At 28.4% G+C, this 20,730-nt stretch overlaps 1 protein-coding gene and 1 long non-coding RNA gene across 10 annotated transcripts; one reads left to right on the top strand and one right to left on the bottom strand.

Moving 5' to 3' along the window:
- The first annotated feature begins 6,003 nt into the window (after window positions 1-6,003).
- LOC149881674 (uncharacterized) lies at window positions 6,004-14,478 on the top strand. Of its 3 annotated transcripts, XR_016445068.1 has the most exons (4): window positions 6,004-7,252; window positions 7,430-7,641; window positions 9,221-9,263; window positions 14,242-14,368. It is a non-coding gene; the product is annotated as an uncharacterized LOC149881674 (long non-coding RNA). The 3 variants fall into 3 exon arrangements; XR_016445070.1 differs by lacking the exon at window positions 9,221-9,263 and having other exon boundaries at window positions 14,242-14,415; XR_016445069.1 differs by lacking the exons at window positions 6,004-7,252; window positions 7,430-7,641 and adding an exon at window positions 8,916-9,070 and having other exon boundaries at window positions 14,242-14,478.
- LOC145191416 (uncharacterized) lies at window positions 9,831-17,646 on the bottom strand. 7 transcript variants are annotated; one of them, XM_090067014.1, is made up of 4 exons: window positions 17,531-17,646; window positions 12,721-13,294; window positions 11,654-11,825; window positions 9,831-10,633 (listed from the first exon to the last, which is right to left on the bottom strand). In XM_090067014.1, the coding sequence occupies exons 2-4, from the start codon at window positions 13,225-13,227 to the stop codon at window positions 10,566-10,568; spliced, it is 747 nt and encodes a 248-aa protein (XP_089923140.1). In that variant the 5' UTR covers window positions 13,228-13,294; window positions 17,531-17,646; the 3' UTR covers window positions 9,831-10,565. The 7 variants fall into 7 exon arrangements, with proteins under 7 accessions (XP_089923140.1, XP_089923139.1, XP_089923138.1 ...); XM_090067013.1 differs by lacking the exon at window positions 17,531-17,646 and adding an exon at window positions 16,084-16,235; XM_090067012.1 differs by lacking the exon at window positions 17,531-17,646 and adding an exon at window positions 15,997-16,118.
- Between the last annotated feature and the right edge of the window lie 3,084 nt (window positions 17,647-20,730).

Below are 20,730 nucleotides of genomic sequence, written 5' to 3'. Positions count from 1 at the left end.
GTATTTACATACATATGTATGTATGCATGTATGTGTGTATGTATATATGTATATGTATATGTGTGTGTGTGTGTATATATATATATATATATATATATATATTTATGTATATATATAAATATATATTATATATATATATATATATATATATATATATATATATATATATATATATATATATATATATATATATATATATATATTTATATGTATAAATATTGAGTTAAATTTGAGATTAATATATGTGTATTATTTCATTCTTCAGCGCCATTTATTCATGGTAATGAATGTATAGAGTATGTACCCTGAATTCACTAGTCTTAGCTATCGGCATATCTATTGTAACATGCAAAGTTTGTAAAATTAAGTCAGAAGTTAAGCGTGTTCTACTAACATGTCCGCTTTAGTGTTTTACAAATTTTTAAATATTTTAAAACCGTACTTGCTAAAAATCACCTAATTTCACATAATACTGTAGTGGGTTTGGGGTGCGATATACTGATTAACAACTTAATGAATCAGAGCAGACTTTATTACTCGCATTCTTTTATTTGTTTTAAATATCGGTTAGACATCTTGACCTTTAAGCTCGAGGTGTTAACCTAAGTCAGTTTAAAATTTCACATGAATGCTTCGCTGGCATTGCTATTGTAAGATTATTAGTATGTAAATCCATGGACCTATAAAGTTATTATAAGAGATGGACGTGCGACGTTATTGTTTTTTGATTTTTTTTTTTTTTTTTTTTTTTTTTTTTTGCGAAACATGCTCGTTGCGCATTGTTACAAATCTTTTGTTTTAAATAATAGAAATTTAATTCTCTTCAAGTCTGTTGGATTCGTCGAAAATTTTCGGTCTTGTCTAACCAGTCACATCAACTTTCTTTTAGTTATTCAAGATAACAGCAATAGAACCAAGTCTTAAGCTTAATTTTATATTGCTAGATACTTTTAATATTTTAAGAAATAACGCTGATGATAATATAGAAAGTGAGATCATTTACTTAACTACTTTAGTACATGGGTAACTAGAGATGTAATAAATAATGCAAAATATCAACTAATTTTGTAGCTACCTAGAGCAGAATGGTTTCATGTTCAGAGAACCACTCCATCTACTATATTGCTGTAGGCTTTCAGCTTATAAATATTATAGAGTTTTCCATTTTGGCTTGCTCCATCAGACACTATAGCTCTTACTTGAAGTCCAATTAATTCCTATATCTATATATATATATATATATATATATATAAGGATAAATAACTTATACATAAAATGAAAATAAATGCAAAAAAATAATTTGTCACAGTTTTGAAAAATCAACATTTCGCTATATTTTTTTTAATCATTTTAAAATTATCCTTACAAGTTTATTTTATCATTGACAGACTCTTTACACGAAAAAAGTTTCCAAATTTACAAATGTTCATCTTGAAAAACTGATAAAATCTGTTCGTGCCGACAACTAGTTTCCTTTACCTTGGTGTAAATTGTTTTATAATCTGTCAACACGTGAAGTAGTGACTTTATCCTGAACTGTCTTATTAAACAAATGCTATAAAAGTTTAAACCAATACCACGTGATCGAGTTTCCGTTTTAAATCTGTCAGCAGCCATTTTAATAGATTTTTTGTTGACGGCGGAAAATTTAGAGTTAGTCGGTAACTCACATGGCTCGTTGATTTATGCTGCCTCTTTGATGTTAAACAATGTGTTACACGTCCATCTCTTATACGTCCGTGGTAAATCTGTATGTACCAATAATAACAAACAATATGCCATCAGTTAGATAAAGACTGGTAGTTAATCACTTTATCATAAATTGAATACTTGTTTCATTTTCTGGTCTTTGATGATATTTAGAATGAACCTTGTTCTGATGATTATTTTCTGTTATTTCTAATCTCAATTGATTAGTTATCACCTAATAATAGATTCTTCGTATCTAAATATTTGTAGGTTTAAACCTTTTATATGAATATATCAAAGTTAGGCTTGGAGATTTAGGAATCAATTCAAGTGGTGGTATCTTTTTTTTTTTAGATTAGCTTAACTTCCACCTGAACTTTAAACCTGTTTTGACAAAGTTACTAAAAACCAGGGTGTCTTAGGCTAAAAAGGATTTTTTTTTCTTTGAAGTCAACCAACATTCCCCATACCATTCGGCTTATGATTTCATGTTGTGTTTAGGTAGCTGTTTAATTGGTTTAAAGATTTCAACATTTTTATGTCGCCACAATCTTCTGGCAAAAGAAGCTTTCTCAAAAGTACCAAAAATCAAATTTTTTTAAGTAGAGTAGACTTTTAAATCAACAGCATTCGCTAGTGAAGGTAATAAAGTGAAATATGCACCGTTTTAATCTGAAGTCAATCAAGCTTAATCAGCTGTTTTTGAACAGCCTTCAAAACATGCGTTTATATGGGTTAAAAAAAGTTGGAGTGACTTTGACCCCATTTAGTGGGTCAAAGTCACTCCAATTTTTTCCAACTTTGACCCCATTTAGTGGTTCAAATTCACTCCAAGTTAAAGTCACTCAAAGTGATGACCAAAAGGTATCCAAATTTTTTATGAAATGATTGAAAGAGCTGTTTAAAGGTTATTGATTCCAGTAACTGAGTATCAATATTTAAAATGTAAAATATTTCAGGATGAAAAGTTTTATATTGTTAAAATGATAAAAATCATTATGAGCATCTATTTAACTAATAAATGTTCTGTTGAGAATTCAACATGTCTGGAAATCATAAACCGACGCATGAAAGCTGAAAATGAGCTACATATTCATCAGAAAAATTACAACAGACTTTTACAAGACCTAAAAAGTGGTTTTCATCATTCAATATATCTTTTTAACTAATAGCTTTTGTTCTTTTGCACCATTCAATATTAAAGTGCGATATGGGTTAAAGTAACACCGTTTTACGATAACGTTTTTTAGGAGTTGGTTAAAAAGAAATATTTTCAACAATTGCTTCACAGCAAGACCGAAGTTCCTATAGTAAGGCACCGATTTAAGCTCATATTTATTTCGGCGTATATTTTGTAATAGTATTATGAAACTATAAATTCAAAAACATGATTCTCTCTTTGCTCAACTATGCAAAAATATACGTTGTAACGACCAGTATGACCTACATGAATTTTATTCGTAAGGGCCTCAACCCGAATATAGTGGACTTTTCCATATTACCTGTCACTCATTGAATATGCAATTACCGTAGTACTGCGAATCGGGTGATTTGATGCGATAAGGTCTAGGTTCACTAGAATTGATATTTTTTCAGTTGTACGAGATTCACTAACTGACATCGCCAGCAACAGATTGTAAAACACACTCAAATTTTGCGTTCTATAAGTAAATACAAACTTTCTGGTCAATACTCTAGGACTTCGGTTTGCTTGAGTACACAGGAATGTTACTACAACTTACAATTTCTTCATCTATATGTAGTATATGAAGTATTTTAAAAATCCCTTCTTTTTTTCTTTTAGTCTGGTTATGAAGTTCTTTCCTGTATAGCAAAGGTCGCTGTGCAAGTTTCAAATTAAATACCCTCAGGCGTTTCTTGTAGCATATAAACCATTCAAATTCACAGCACTAAAATAATTATTATTATAGTGGTTTTTCTGCTTCCCCCAGACCATAGGTGCACCAATTTTTACATTTTATTGCCTTTTACCGCTGATGTGATTGCTACACAAATTGAGCATACCTTTTGGGGAGTCCAGGGTTTATCTTGGTCACCAAATTTCTTATCAAAATACGCAATATCTTACTTTATAAAGTCAGCAGTAGTTTTTCCTATTTTTTTGCTGAGTTCATGAGAGCTGTAGCAAAATTAGGAATCATTTAGACGTTAACTTGGTGAAGAACTCGCATTAATTCTATGGAAAAAAATAAAAAATAAAAAAGTAAAAATAATAATAGATCGTGGAAGGTTTATCATAAACAAACCTTTCATTTATTACATAACTATGCAAAAAATATTGGAATAAGACTTGATAAAATACTGTTCTATTCCTTTCCCACTGTTATCATGTATTATCAAAATTATTACTTTCTACGTAATCTTTTTGCACAAATTTTCCCAAAAACCTATTTCTTCAAGCCAAAATGTTTAAGTCCGTTTCATCTTTCTCTAATCAAAAAGTTTATTCTATGCCCCTTTTATGCATCAGCAACAACTAAACTTGCTCCCAAATTAGCTTTATTCTAAAAATAAAACTGATTTGGGAGCAAGTTCTCAAAATACTCCCAACAAAATGCATTTATTTATTTTGCAGTGTAAATAGTGCCTTGAATAACGAAATATAAGAACAGTAAGTCTATGAGCAGTATACATAAAACCCAAAGTGCTTCTTAAGTTTTCACTTGAGAAAGTGATTTGATTTTCATAGATTCATTTCGAATATTTTCGGAAAAGAAGAAAAAAAAAATTTGATTTGGAAGAAGAGCTTAATACTCATATTAACAATAGACGTAGAGTAGAACCCCTCGGTACATTCAGCTTACTTCAAATGATCTCATAATAGAATTCATTCAAAGTGAGCTGAATGCATCGAGGGACTCTATTTAGCTGAGTATGAGTTAAAATGGGGCTATAAGTAATGTAGATTTGAGATCTATAAGAAAGAGATATGCAAGTTTACATAAATATCAAAAGTTTTCTTGACCATTTTGACATACATTTATTATTTCGTGTGAAAACTTTCTGAAAACTCCTGTAACTTAAAGAAAATAGACTGGAAGTCTATTACTTTTCGGTAACCAGCTGCAAATGTCAATGTACTAATACATTTAGTTTACTCAAATGCCTGCACAGTTATGATGATGTTAATGGTCTATTCAATTTTGATTTTAAAATGATAAAACGTCGTTCGGGGTGTTTATCTCTTCTATCATCTCGATTGTCATTCGATGAAAAAACGAGGCTTGGTTCTATAAACGAGCCCTGTTTTTTAGAATTGATAGCAACGATACAGTGATTTGTTAGATGAGAAATGGAAGCTATTTTTTCTTCAAATAGCAGGAAGCATGAAAAGTTACTAGCTGTAATCGAGGGGAATTGTGTAATAGCTGATATTTGAAGATATAAAATGGTATTATTAAATAATGATATAAATAAGTAATGGTATCAACAAATGATGATATCAATAAACTTTTTTGTAAGGTATCAGGGTAAAATTATTAAGGTAATATTATTGGGCCAGTTACCCCTTTATGGATTCACGGATGTAAAATGTTAAATTGCTTATAAATTAGATTTTCAGTAACAAGATTCAATAAAAATTTCACTTGAGACCAAAAAATAGCTTGTAAAGTAAATACTTACATTTGTTAGTTAATGAGTCATCCGAAAGCAGTTAAACAGTTTCCCGATCATTTTCTAATTATGTTACAAAGATGTTTTAATGAGGGAATAAAGGTCCAAAAGATGTTTTTTATGTTTTTTTGTTCAATCAAATGTTTAGATTAAGAAGAAATTATAAAAGTGTAAAACAAAACACAATTAGAAATACAATTTTTTATTTTTAAATTCATGTTTTAATCAACCTAAGGAGTGTGAACAACGGTCAAATTTCGCAAATTTAGTTACAAATAAATCCATTACTTTTGAAAGTATTTGTTTTAATAATTCTCTTTCTTTACTAATAAACCCCTTGAATCTATTTCCTTTGCTTAACTTGATAAAATTTACAGTATTGTGCAAAAGTTTAGAAACAGCAATTTTTTTTCAGTTTTTAAAGCATAACTTTTCACTTTCTAAAATCAGCTGAAGTTTTTACCAAACGTTCTTTTTATTAATTCAATTCATAATACAAACCACAAAAACTATAAATTAAAACGGCTAATTAAAATTTAATCTCTTTTTGAAAAGGCTTCCGTGCAAAAGCTTAGAAACAATATCATACCCCGCAATTAAATCAAATTTTTGTAAACAAAAGCATAATTAAAGGCTGAAATATTCGTAAAATTTAATATTTTAATTATTTTGAGATAGTTTCAAAAGAGTGGGAAAGGCTAAGGAAGTTTCAAATAAAATAAAGAAATTAATCTTAAAAGCTGTGGGAAAAGAAAAAGTCTTACAGAAAGATTTCTGAACATCACGATGTTTCAAAACTGAGAACAAGTCATAATTATCAATAGATTTCATCAGCACCAAACTATTGAAAACAAGCATCGCACTGGAAGATCTTAGATTAATACTAGAAAGATCGATAGATTATTAATTGGTTGTCCAAGAGTGATCCTCGCAAGACTGCTCTCGGACTAAATACAGTTATGCATCAGTTTCATAGCACAAACTTTACCGTCTATACAACTAATCGTCGATTAAAATAGTCTGTATAGCCACTGTCCAGTTAAAAAATCGTTGATATCTGTAAGAAATTTGAAAGCAAGAATAAAATTTAGAATAGATCATTCATATATAAGATCAATAGTTAATAACTGGTTAAAAGTTCTTTTCTCTGACGAATCAAAGTTTATGCTATTCGGTACAGACGGAATTAGGTATGTCAGACGTCTAGTAGGAGACAAACTCAGTCCAAAATATTATTTACCAGCTGTTAAACATGGCAGAGGAAATGTTACGGTTTAGGAGAGATTTTTCGCGTGACAATATGTGTCCATTTATCGCATAAAAGATATTATGGACCAGACAGTTCATTTAGACGTCATAGAGACTTTGCTGCAACATGCAAAGGATAAAATGACTCTTAAATGGGTCTCACAATAACGTAATGATCAAAAGGATTACGCCGAATCTGTCAATCATAGTTTTAAATCACAAAGGACAGAGTTCTTAAATGGCCCTCACAGAGTCTAGATCTCAATCCTATTGAGCATCTTTAGGATGACATAATTTGCTGATAATTTACATCGACCGGCGATTAGTGGGTAAAAAACCAAATTACTTTATAGAAAGATTGACAATTAAAGGGCTTTTGAAATGGGTTCTTTATAAAAAATTCAGTTTATTTTTTGCCATTATATTTTTCGAATCAACTCGTTTTCATCTGATGTAACTTACTTTTAAAACGATTGTGGTTTATTTGGATGACCTTCAACAATTCAATCGTTTAATCTTATTGATGTTACTGACCGAGGGTTCTTCAGTGTCGATCATCAAGATATCCTTTGATATTTGATGCAATTTTTGTTGCGAAACTCTTTGGGTTTACTTCACCTTCTTCAAATATGGCATTTCTTAACATTTGACGTTTTGTTAAAACTAAGCGTTTGAAAACGTACGTAAGAAAACTTTGTTTGGTTGGATATTTCCACGTTTCTTAGACAATTTTAGGTTTTGATGTCAGATGTTTTTAATTTTTCGTAATTTGCAAATTATTTGCATTTGGATGTCATTTTAGTAAATTTGCTTTCTTGTATTTTGTATTTAAGAGTTTTTATGCATTACATTTTAGAACAAATTAGTTACACTAGTGGTTACACCAAGTAGAGACTGTACGTTACACCAAGTTAATTTTTGTTACGTCAAAGCCTTTTATACTGCGCCGAAACAGGTGAACAAGTGAAGGAGATGACGATGATGACAAGTGGCAGGTCGAGAGTTATCTATATTTTCCTAAACAGCAAAAATTTGATCATTTGATTAGAGATTTGGCGTTGAGTAAAGGTAAGGCTGAATTGTTATTGTCACGTCTGAATTGAATTTGTTAGATTCTGAGATCTGAACTCTTTCACAATAGCAATTTACACCCTTCCATTTCTGTCACACACTCCGTGCACTTGAAGGAAGACTAAAAAAAAAAATGTAAAGAGTGTATTTTAGAAAATTTACCAGAGCCATTATAACTGGGGTATGTGCGGGGATTTTAAGATGCTTACCTTTCTATATAGTCTTAAAGGTGGTAGCACCAAACATCCGTATTTCTTGTATCTTTGGAACATTAGAAAATGACTCTCAGCACTTCATCAGACGAGATTAGTAGCTGCGACAAAATCTGCTGCCTGGAGCATACTATATTAAGTACGAGCCACTCCTTTCTTCTGAGAGGATCTTGCTACCACCTCTTCATATTAAGTTGAATTAGATAAAGCAATTTGTGAAAGCTCTAGATCCAAACGGAAAAACGCTCAGAATGATACAACCAATGTTTCCAAAGCTTACAGCAATTAAAGTCACTTTTGAAATTTTTTTCGGCCCACAAGTGAAGCGGATAATAAAATCTCCTAAACTGTATGTGATGTCAGAACTCGAATTAAGTTGAAATTTTTATAATTACTGATGTTCATCATGGATTCTTCAGTAGGTAAATACTTGTGATGGGCTATGCGTGCTACGTAACTTCAACACTAGAGTATTGTTCATATTTGAAAAAACTCAATTATTTCCATATGCACGTTACATCGTACAATCTAAATTTGTATTTGGACGGCAGTAGATAAAATGCAAGTAGCATATGTTTAAGTCAAACTAAAATTTTGCCATAGAAATCTGCCATGCACAAAAAATGCAAACCGCTTTTTACTGAACCTATTCATTTACAATTGTATGCAATATGTATAGTGAGTTCAAAAATCATCGGCCCTCGCATAACAATTTATCTTTGTTGTCATATAACAATTATAGGAGAAAGTTACTGAGTGTTAGTATCATTGTGTGGTCTGTTTTTAATATATATACTACAAGTTTCAGCTTTTCAATTACTTTCGTTTTTGTTTTATTGACAAAACAGTGTAAGTTTGTTTAAATATCACATACAAAAACTATAGGCCCAAAAGAAGAAAAAAAATGTTGTACGTCGCGAAACAGGACTGTAATTCGAAATCTCTAAAAAAGTTTAACTTGAAAATATTAGTTAAAATCTAAAAACCGTTTTACTTCAATCTTTGTTTTTTCATTTTTCTTCCTATTTCCGGTTTTTTTCTTCGTGTTTTGATAGCAAAACAAAATGTTTTTCTCTCTATGCTAGCCGTTTTGGTAGTGTTTTTTTTTCGTCTTTTGACAAAATGCTGTTTCGTCTGAATCAAACTCGGCAAGACTAAAAATGTATTCTGTTAAGGGCTAAATTAAAACTGGTCGCGCACACTTTACTTTTTAGGTAAATATATTTATGTTAATATATCTAATACATGTTAACGTGTTATGTTCTTTAGTTGTAACACGCAAACATAATATCAAGTGTCATCTTTGTCGTGGTATTTACTACTTCTGTAATCTTATTAACTAATCTTTTCCTTCCCTTTGTTAGGTATACTTTCCTGGTATTAAAAGAATACATTGATTAGTAACAGGTATCACATTTTTAATGTAAAAAGTAAACTTCATTTCATCATTAGCGTTAGGCAAGGATATAAAGAAAATGCATCTGATAGGTTTTATTTAATCAAAGTGTGAGCGAAAACTCGATTTTTCCTCGTTTTCATTTGACGCCTTAAAAAGTGATTTTACCTCGTTTTCATTTGACGCCTTAAAAAATGATTTTTGTTTAAGTTAAAATATCATTTTTTTTGCATTTAAATTTCACCAAGTAAATTATTTTATTTGTTTATTAGATTATCTCAAACGCTTTTACTTAGGCTAATTGAAGGATTATCTTATGTCTAATAGGTAATTTAATATGAAGGGGCCTCCTATAGAGGTTTATTTTTAGCACGACTCAAATTTTCAAATAATAGATTTTAATTATCGTTTTAAACTTCTATGCTATTCATTGTTTTTTTTTTTGTTAACGACATGCTCAACTCCATCTTTTGAACATAACGGGGAAGAAAACTAAATAAATCTGAGATAGCGAAAGAACCGAATTAGCAGTTGTCATGTAGCAAAATACATGTGATTTTTCACCAAATAACGAACCATTTGTTAATCTTTCTTTTCTATTACACAATCTAGTGAAAACTACAAATCATAGAAAAATAAAACCTCATGAGCATGTGAGGATGAGACGTCTTTATAAAATATTCACAATAAGCAATATCGCCGTTGAGAATTTTTCTTATCACTCAAAATTGTCAGAAATAAAACTCTTTGTTTAGAAATAAACATTCGTTAAATTAAAATATAAAACTTGTAAAAAAATGCAAACGTCAAATAAGTTAGAGAGGGAGTGTGAGCGGGTTTTTACGCTTAATATACGAAGTATATAAAAACACAACCATAAAAAACAATAAATTAAATTACAAATAAATCTTTTAAAAAGTGCACCAATTGCTGAATTTCAATTCGAAAATATACTAAAAAGTTTCTTAAATATTCGGTGCCGGTTTTTTGTTTACTAGTTTTATAAAAATTTTACAATGAGCGTATTTAGCAAAAAAACCGCAGAGCGAAGATAAACTAGAACCTTTTTAACATTTTTTTATAAATATTATTAGTTATTGAGTAAAAAAGATTAGCAAGATAAACGACAGGAATATGTAGTGAACGTTAGAATGATACTAGAAGAAATTTGTCAAGCATATATACATATACATGCATTTTTGTAAACTTACACGTCCATAAATAAAAACCACCTTCATACCGTCTGAACATAAGAATGTTTCTCTTTGATTTCATACACCAGACTTATTTTACTCTCAAATCTGCGTCAGATATCAACGAATACTTTCATACAAATCATTCAAGCATTGGGATGAAACACAATCAGAGTCAGGAACATCTTCTAGACAATAAGTCAAAAAATTTACATTTAAGTAATTTTTATAAACAAACTAAATAGCATGTTATCTAGGTACAATAGTATGATGGCAAATAACAGCATGCTATGTAGGTAGCAGCATTTTGTCACCATAGCGGTAAGAAAACAGACTGACATTTGCAAATTACTTTCATGATGTACATGAAAACCCCTGTTATAAAAAAATATCCTGGAAAAAAAAAATTATTACAATGCAAAATAAAGAAGTGTAAAGCATGGAATTTTAAAATGAACTATTTGCCGAATTTTTAAAATTCAATGTTTTATAGTTATTACAACGACTCCACATTTTAACAAAATTTTGTACTTAAAATAGGCTCAGAACAAAATAGAAGAAAAATTTAGTTTTGAGGACTTAAATGAGAACACCCATGAGGATTGAGCAAAATATTTCTGCCTGAAAATAAATTATCATATAGCAATATTTTATATTGGGTAATAAATTTTAAAATTTTTATACCATTGTATTCTTTTAAATTGTACACCAAGTTATATTGCCCAGTTACCTGAACTGTCTTGTTAGCTTTGTATTCTAATGCAAAAAATTTCAACTCTTTTTCAAAAAAAAGTAAACAAATTCATGTCTCATATGAACAGATGCTACCTAGTTCTTTTTTTGCTACTTATGTTTCATAATATTTGTAATGATATTTCTTTTATAATTTAAAAAAATTGCTGTAACATAAAATAATTTTCATAGTTTCATAAAAAGAAAAAAAAAAAAAGTTTATAATACCTGAGTATTTATTTTGGCACAATGAAAAATTTCACAGTTTTTGGCAAAATATTTAACTTTTCTCAAAAAGATCTTTAAAAAATTTATAAAAAAATCTTTAAAGATTAAAACTTTTTAAAATTAAAAAACAGGTTGTTTTAAAATTTTAATTTTAAGATTGTTGCAGCTGTGAAAAAAATAACAACAAAAAAAAAAAAAAAAAAAGAAGAGGAAAACTACCAATAATATTCTACAGATAAAATTTTTACCTGCTTCAATTTGACAGGTAAAAAGTAGATAACCACCAAATGAACAATCATCATCTGGTTCAGTACCAGGGCATTCAAGGCAAACTTGGCTCTCTTCATTGCGATTAGGTATTAACATTTTCCCATCTATAGAGAAGGGCAACTGTGTACACAGCCAGTCTTTGTATTTCTCCTAAAAACAATCCTCTTAAGAGAATATTTTTTTTTATTTCCTTAATGTTTACACTTGACTTTTTATTTATATGTAGAATAAGAAAAAGAAAATAAAGAATAAGCATTATATAGTTCAATTAAGAACCTAATTTGCAACCTCATTTTTATTTCAAATTTTTATTTCAATTTCACAAAATTTAGTCTTTTGAGTGAATCACAGATCTGATTTTTCAAAAACGAAGATAGAAATGGTTCTGCATAATCAAGATTCTAACAATCTGTTATGTAGATATCCACTACCATTCTTTTAAAAAGAATAAGTTTTAGAGTGTAAATAAAAGATAACTTAGCTTTTACTGTATACATCTATACATTCTTTTCAAGTTTTTTTTTTTAAAAAAAAAACAACCTAATTAGAAACAACAGCTGTTTATGTTTGACTGCAACATCCAACACTGAATTTACCTTTACAAGATTTCTAGACTACAAGTTAAAGGTCTTCAAATTAAAAATAATCCTTTTTTTTCAATACTACACCTGTAACTAATGAATCTTCCAATAAATAAAATAGTTCAAATCAAATAATAAATTAATGCTATAAAAAAATTCAATTTTTCTAGATTGAAGTCCTGATTTTACAATGATTGTTGGAATTAAGTAACAAATTCCTGCAATTACTATAAATTAGAAAATGGGATGCACAAGCAATTTTATTTAAAGTGTCTTGTAACATAAATTTTTAAAAATGGAGTTGAGGTAGTTTACAAAGACAAACTTATTATTTAAATTTTATTCTTAAATTTTAAAAGACAGCACAAAAAATTACAGACGCTTAAAAAATATTTTGAGCATAAAGATATAAACATGTAAAGGTGAAAAGAGAAAGTAGATTTTTTAACAACAAAAGAACTTACCAAACAGGTACTACAATGATCTTCCATTTTATTGCAATCATCAGTCCTATTGAGAACATCTTGATATGCTTGATATGTCTCATTAAATATTGTAGATAGTTCATACATTTTACCTAGCTCTTTACAAGTTATAGAATTAGATATTCTTAAAGTTCCATTTTTTTGAGTGAATGAAATAGTATTATTTGTGCTATTTGTAGTAAATGGTGGCATAACAAACATAGCTGGAATACTGCTGCAAAATGTTAAAGTCATATTTTTCAACTGACTTTCAACAAATGTTATAGATTTATTGGAGTTTGTTGAGTTGCACTGTGAATTGTAAATATCTTCTATGTAAATGCTAAAAGATGCTTCTGTGGTGAAAATAGTGAATAGAATACAGGAAAAAATACACCACAACTTAATACGAGTGGGAAGCCATAAAACTTTTAAACAACTCTCATTTTGACTTTGTGTTAAAGATATCCTACATGATTTTCTGCCAGAATATTTTTGAAACAACATGCATGTTATATCAAAACAGCTTAGTTAACTTTGATAGCTAATCAATATAAAATTTCTTCAACAAGCACTAAAAAAGATAACATTTAACAAAATTAGCACTAAAGAAGCTTAAATTTCATGCATTCAATATAAACAAAACATCACAAATACAATGAAAGCAGTATTTTGGTATACTATTTTTTTAAAAAAAGTTAAACTGCATTTAACTTAAATTTATCTCTTAATAGTATCAACATAATAGTATCCATAGCAAACTTGAAATTTTAGAGTTTACTTTAAAGATTGAAATATATATGAAAAAGTGTGGAATACTAGCAACTAACAATATCAATACTTTAAGAAATTAAACTTTTAATCAAAAAGAACCAGTTTAAAAAACTTTATGTCATGTATGTATGTATGTATGTATGTATGTATGTATGTATGTATGTATGTATGTATGTATGTATGTATGTATGTATGTATGTATGTATGTATGTATGTATGTATGTAATGTAAATGCTTTTATCTTAATTATTTTTCATCAAAATTTTTATTACTTTTTTAAAAAACTTATTTTCAAACTACTATTACTTTTAATTTTGGCTGACTCGATCTTCTACGTTGGAAGTTTTTTATTGTCCATTACATTTTTGTGGTTTAAAATTAAAATTATGTGTTTGCATTATGAATCCATAACAATAAGAATAAAAAAAATAAATATGGAGATACAAACAACTAATGAAACAGTTCTTCTTCTGCAATAAAATTAAAGACTATTGACTGAGTCGAAGTACAAAATGACATTTGTAAACATATTAAACCTCAAGGTAACTCGTAATAAATAGTTACGCAGCCGTTGCTTGTGGTCTTATTAAATTAAATTTTTCTACAGAATATCCAAGTATGCCGATGGCACGTATCGTCCAAGAACTTATCGGAACTTTCGACGTTGATTTTGTAACGGGAACAAATTGTACCAAGTATGTAAAAAAGATGACGTATTTGAACCAGATGTTTTAATGTTCATTTTAGGTAGAAGAATTAGAAGAATCAAAATTAAAACGCGAAAATCCTACCTTCCATAAATCCGTCTTGAACAAAGTTTCTCCCAGAAAATAAAATGGACAGATATTTTCTTTGCAAACTAAAATTACTGAGCAAATAAAATTCCTTTAAAGAATTTTTCGAACAAGGAATTTATATCCCACTTCAGAGAGGCGTCATTGTTCCGCGCTCAACTCAATCTATATATTGGATGTATGACAATATGTAAAAATAAAGGGTACTTTTTAAAAGTTTTTTTTAGCGGGATTCTTGGCATTTATTTGAATACACCGTTTACATTTCTAAGATACAAAAGATTTTTTATGAGATTCCATTTTGCTTTGTTTTCCTTTAATTGGTTAATAGCAAAATTAATTTAATTTTGATACGCGTTTATTGGCATTAGTACACATAATTGGAACATTGTAAACTAGATTTTCTGGTTTTATTTTAAAGATACTTAATCTTTTTCATATTCCGTTTGTTTGTATCCCATTGAATTGTTTTGTTTTATACTTTTATAATTCCAAAAAATATGACATGTTATTTTTTTTTAATTTTTAAACTAATTTTAAAACTGTGTAATGGTATCTTAAAAAATTTCTTTTTTCTTTTTTCTTTTTTCTTTGCTTTTGCTACACTTAATAAGCCTCGATCGCGTAAACATTTCCCGCTTTATTTTGACTAAAAAAAGCTCAAAGGAAATATTATTTCTGTATTTATTGGTTGGATCAAGCGAAAAAATCTTCACACATTACTATTTTCTTACCATATTTCTTCCCGAAGAAACCATGCCGTGTATTAACAATTTTTGCAAAAAAAAAAAACGGTTGGAAAATATTTTACCAGTACTCAGAATGAAATTTCAGCATAAATTTGATTGTCAAAATTAATTATTAATTAGCAAAGTAGAAACAAGGGAATAAACTCGTTCTGTTACGTTCATTCCCACAATACATGAATTTCGTTTTCATCTGTACGCGTATTCTTAATTATGCAAACAAAAAAACAATAGAACATTTTTTTCAAAAAGAACCGAATTATGAACTCAGCGTCGAATTAATAAAATTTTTTTACAAATTCTGTTCTTGTTTATTGATATAGGGAAAATACGAAGAGTAAAATTCCAATATTTATTTTATATTTCTTGTAATTCTTTTTATGGTCTTTGGTTAATTGAAAAGAGAGAGATTTGTAGAAACAACTGGCCAAATAAAAATAGCTGTTATAGAACTCATCGTCATAAAGTTTCATCCTACTATGGTTAAGTCTGTGCCTTGTGCTCATGTAAAATAATAAGAAACAAAATAAAATTTACAAAAGAAAAGTATAAAGCACTGTTAAAAGCCTCATATTAAGGCTGGACAGAAATATCTACCAAAAATTCTTTGCATATTTTGGGAATGCGTTTTCAAAATATATGCAGAAGAATATCATTTGACGTTTATAGCATTTGCAATATATATATATATATATATATATATATATATATATATATATATATATATATATATATATATATATATATATATATATATATATGTATATATATATATATATATATATATATATATATATATATATATATATATATATATATATATATATATATGTATATATATATATATATATATATATATATATATATATATATATATATATGCTAAAAACCTTTAAATTCAAAGATGAAGTTTAATAGGTTGCGTTTTAACTTTATAAGTATTAAAAATTTTAAAAACATACTGTTACCACATGATTCTGATACCAAGCTTTCATGTAAATACACTTATCACAAATGGATTTAATAGCTCATTATAAAAATTGATTTACCCTTATATTTGCGAAGGAAGTTAAAAACGTTTCCTTCAGAGATAATTATTACATCATGTAGCCATGCGACAACATTTAGAAGAAAAATAAGCAAAGATAAGTTAACTAATGGGTAACAAAAAGCGATGGAAGAAAAAAGAACCATAGCCGAGGTTGGTTTTACGAAGGGGAGGAAACGTTTGATATGAGATTAGATGTTTGATAAAGTTTAATGAAAATGAAATTTGATAACAAACTTAAAAATCAGATACAAAAACAAAGGCTAATCTTCAAATCAACAATTTATTTACTTTGTGTTTGAAGTATTTTAGAAATATTTTGTTATGAATAAAAATAACTTTAAAAGATACACTTAAAATAATAATACCAGGAAGACGTGGGCCACCTACCAAAAAAGTTTTAGTAAAGCTACGTATTTATGCCGACCGTGGATGATGTGATAAAAGTATAAAAATATTTTAAAATATTCTAAAATTCTAAACATCAGACAGCTGCGAAGTATTTTTTTTTTTTCGTTTTGTTTTGTTTTGCCAAGTCCGTTGTGAAGTTCGTTAAACTGAAGTTTTAATTGTTTAGTGTAAGACTATCAATGCGAAGCTAAAACACATTTTTTATCTGGATGTTTAGAAGCTCATATACTTCTATTGTTTTATATGACTAATGTATTGTTTTTTCATAAAAACCTTGTTTCAGTTAATAGGATCGATATTTCTACTCCGCAAAAATTATCCAAATTTATTTTCGCACCATTAACAGTGGATTATGACATCATCACGCCAATGACAGTGCATAATCACCGCTGTTTAATCAGACAAAGAATTTATTTTAAAATCAACTGTTATGTTTGCGTATTTAATGGCGTCAATATTACGCAATAGAGCAAGATGGGGATGAACTTACCCCCTCTCTCCATCTCGGATTTTCAAAATAATTTTTATTTAAGGTTAGTTTACACTTTCGATGATAAGAATCTTACATATCGCGTAAAAAGTTATTTGTTGCTATTTTTCTGTTCAATAACCACCATGCCCTGACGCCCACCTTAATATAAGCGCAAATGACATATCTCACTCTATCTTACATGATGATATCGTTTACTTATGCAACATAGTTTCAACTTTGCCCTTTCTATCTCCCTTTCCCCTTTTAGTGCAAAGGTTTTTTTTTTTATCAAAAAAAGCAAGAACTTGTCCCTTTAATTTTATCACCATCTTTTATTTTAAATTAGTTGGGATTTGAGCTAAAAATGGTTAAAAATAATTTCAACATCATAAAAACTAAAAAGTTCTTTGAAATTAGCAGTGTTTAAAAAATTGCTTTCAATAAATTAACGCATCTTGAACTTGCTAACACAATTCAAAACAAAGATTTTGAATTTAAAAAGAATTTCTACATTCACTTTTTTGCTTTTTTTGTTAACAAACAAAATGATGGGACTTTTCAATACCTTTTATTTGTTGTTCTTTTTCTTCTTCTTCTTTTTGTTCTTCTTCTACTTGCTGTTGTTGTTATTCTTCTTCTTCATTACGATTATCAAGTTTTAATTGAAGTTTAATCTGTTCACTAAAATTAAGAAACATTAACACGATAAGTAAGTAATAACACGATAAGTAAGTAACACGATATATTTATCATCAAATTTTACATAACAGAAATTTTAAGTCTATCTATTTAGAATAATGTTCCCTGAATGATATCTAAGTGCATTTTTATTTAATAGTATTTAATCATATAATTAGATGTCAAAATGTAAGGTTTATTTTTGCTTGAAATTTTTAAAATATCTTTCTTAAAATCTAAGAGATATCTTGAAATTTTTCTTTTTTAAAATTACACTTATATCAGAGATTGAAGAACCGCCCAAAATATTTGCACCAAAATAAACATCTGTATTAAAAGCTAACAGCCGCCCAAAACTTTTCAATATTTAACACAAAGTTAAAAAAAACCTCCTGGTGTAAATGATACTTTAAAGAAACAAATCGCATGATCAGCTTCATGCGTTGGTCTTGTTAAGTTTTTGACTTAAATCCTCTTGAGCTGAAGTTGCAGTTGACCTTTGATTGCTCATTTCGATTTCGGTCTCTTCGGAGAAATTTTTTTCTTGGAATTTTAAAAAGTAAAAGTTTAAACTCAAAATTTGTTAAAAAAAAAGTTTAGAAGAATTCAATTTCATCAAACGGATTTAAAAGATTAAGAAAAAAATCCTGATGAAAAAATCATTTAATGTTTGGTTGATGACAATTGTAAAGCTAAGCCAGGCTTGAAAGTCATATGTTGAATTTAAAATGTATTTCTAAAAAAAATCTCTTAAGAAAAGATTATTAAAAAACTTCTTACAAGCCAGTTGAACGCCAACGCGTAATGTCGTCCTAACTCTCTGCTTCTATATATTCAATGATGAAACGATATCATAAAACAATCCTACAAACAGAATCAGCCATATTTGACTGCAATCGAAGTTTTTTTCTGGTTATCTCTCTTCTTATGGTTTAATATGGAAGTTTTATTTGAAAAATGGTGTGTGTGTTTTTTTATGATAAAATTCATATTTTAATAATGTCATTTCTAAGTATCTTTTAACAAACTTTGTAATGTAAATGATTGTGCAAATGAATTTAATTAATTTAGGAAAAAATCTTTTTTTTTTTTCTCGATTTCTAAAAAAAAACTTTAGGAAACCACCTAAATATTACATTTAAAATGTAAAATTCACGGTTTCAGCACAAAACGTTGATATCAATTTTTTTTATTTTACACTCAAGTTTTCTTTTAATAATCCCATATCTAAAAAAAATCTTTTAGATTTTAGGAGTAAAGCTTTGTTATTTAATCAATGAGTTTGTAAGCCAAAATTACGGGGGTAGTTTACAAATTTTATTTACTATCTTTGTTTTATATTTTTCTAAAATCAGGGAGTTTCCTCCTTTAAGAAAAAAATGAAATAACTTTTTTTGATACCAAATATAAAAGCTTTTGTTCCTATTTTGTTTAGATTAACTTGTAAAAAATATTTGTAATTGTAACAAATATCCTTGGCTTGTTTACCCATAATTTGGCTTGTTTACCCATAATTTCGTTGTTTTTTTCTTGTTAAACTACTTTTTTTTATATATAGCAAAACTGCAATTAGCTCTCTTGCTTTATCTCCTCACATTCCCACCTCCCCTCTCTCTAAAAGGTTATAGCTCCTCAAACTATTACCCTTCTGGCTGCGCTATGCCTGATTTATAAGCAGATATATTTATAAGCAGATATATTTATAAGCAGATATATTTATAAGCAGATATATTTATAGCAAATTATTTAGTTGAAGTATCTAAATGAATTGTGATATAATAGTATTATTGTATAATATTATTATTTTATTAGTTTTTATCTTAAAAATGCTATTTAAATTTGAAATAATATCGGATAACTTCGGTCGATGTTTGTTTTAAAATTTGGCTAAAGTCTGTTGTACGATATTATTCCAATTTTTTGATTGTTTTGAATTGTATTTCTTATACCTTTTTAAAGTATGTTGTAATAGGTAGTTCAAATATTTTGCTGTTTGATATCCATGCTTTAATATGTTGGGTAAGATTGGAAACATGATGTTTCAACCTTATTGATCAAGAAATATATAGAGCAATATGATTTAACTGTATCCAAGTCAAATTGGTAATTAATGCATGCTACTTATCAAAATCTTCTAAGCCTAAAAATTCTATCTAAAATCCCTTACAGTTTTAAAAAATGTTTGTGTGGCTTAAAAGGCTTTTTGGATGTGTTTATGTATTTATTTAAGCGCATATATCTCTCTATGGTTATCTATAGAGAAAGCTTATCAAGTTTTCTCTATAGATAACTATAAAACCCCTTCTTTATTGCAGCAGCTCTTTCTTACGTAATGCTACATTTTAAACCTTAACTTAAAATGGCGCAGTTTAGCGCAGAAATTCAAAGCTTGATCAAGAAATGGGCGCCAATCATTTAGAAAATATTTTAAGAGTCTCGGGAGGACTTGAGACTTTTGGAACATACACATACCCGTAACAGGATAAAATTTTTGAATGGTCTTGTTAACAATGTGAATCCAAGAATTATTTTTGTGTATAGATTGTTTATTCAGTCACGAACAAATACAAACTCCCAAACGATCTTTTTGAAGAGCCCCTCCTTGAACTGGAGCGACGAATATTATTTAAAATCTCATCACCCATGCATTTTGAGAGACCTGGAAAAATTACAAGATTTCTTTAAAAAGTCGTTTAACATACTTTTGTTAACTATTAAGGAAACATTTAGTTTTAAAAATTGATCTTTCGAATGTTTGCATCATCAGTTGCTCCTATTAATTGGAAATGTTTTCTTTTTATATTTCAAAGAAAATTGTTTTGCACATTTTTTTTATTCATATGTTCAAAATTTCAAGGGCTGATTGTTAAGAAAGATTTTGATTATGTGGGTTGTTAATGTTATGAGGTAAATAATATCAATTACGTACAAACACCAACCACGTTTTTATCATGTTAAAAAGCTAAAAGTTGTATTTTTATTAGTTTAAAACTATTAAAATTTAACTTTCAAATCAATAAATGGTATTGTGTTCGGAAGAAGATTAAATCGGGACATACAAAACAAGCTTCAAATCATCGAGTCATT

The sequence above is a fragment of the Hydra viridissima genome, unplaced genomic scaffold (assembly GCF_058129835.1).
Source record: "Hydra viridissima isolate aposymbiotic clone 2 unplaced genomic scaffold, HvirCarnegie_v1 scaffold_11, whole genome shotgun sequence".
In the NCBI taxonomy this organism is placed as follows: Eukaryota; Metazoa; Cnidaria; class Hydrozoa; order Anthoathecata; family Hydridae; genus Hydra; species Hydra viridissima.
This window is presented reverse-complemented; position numbering and strand designations above follow the sequence as displayed.

Excerpts from the sequence above, each read along its gene's own strand:
- LOC145191416 (XM_090067014.1), bottom strand. The coding sequence starts at position 13,227 with ATGTTGTTTCAAAAATATTCTGGCAGAAAATCATGTAGGATATCTTTA. Across the intron at positions 11,826-12,720 it reads ATCATTGTAGTACCTGTTTG|GAGAAATACAAAGACTGGCT; the intron begins GTAAGTTCTTTT and ends GATTGTTTTTAG. Across the intron at positions 10,634-11,653 it reads TACCTGTCAAATTGAAGCAG|AAGATGTTCCTGACTCTGAT; the intron begins GTAAAAATTTTA and ends CTTATTGTCTAG.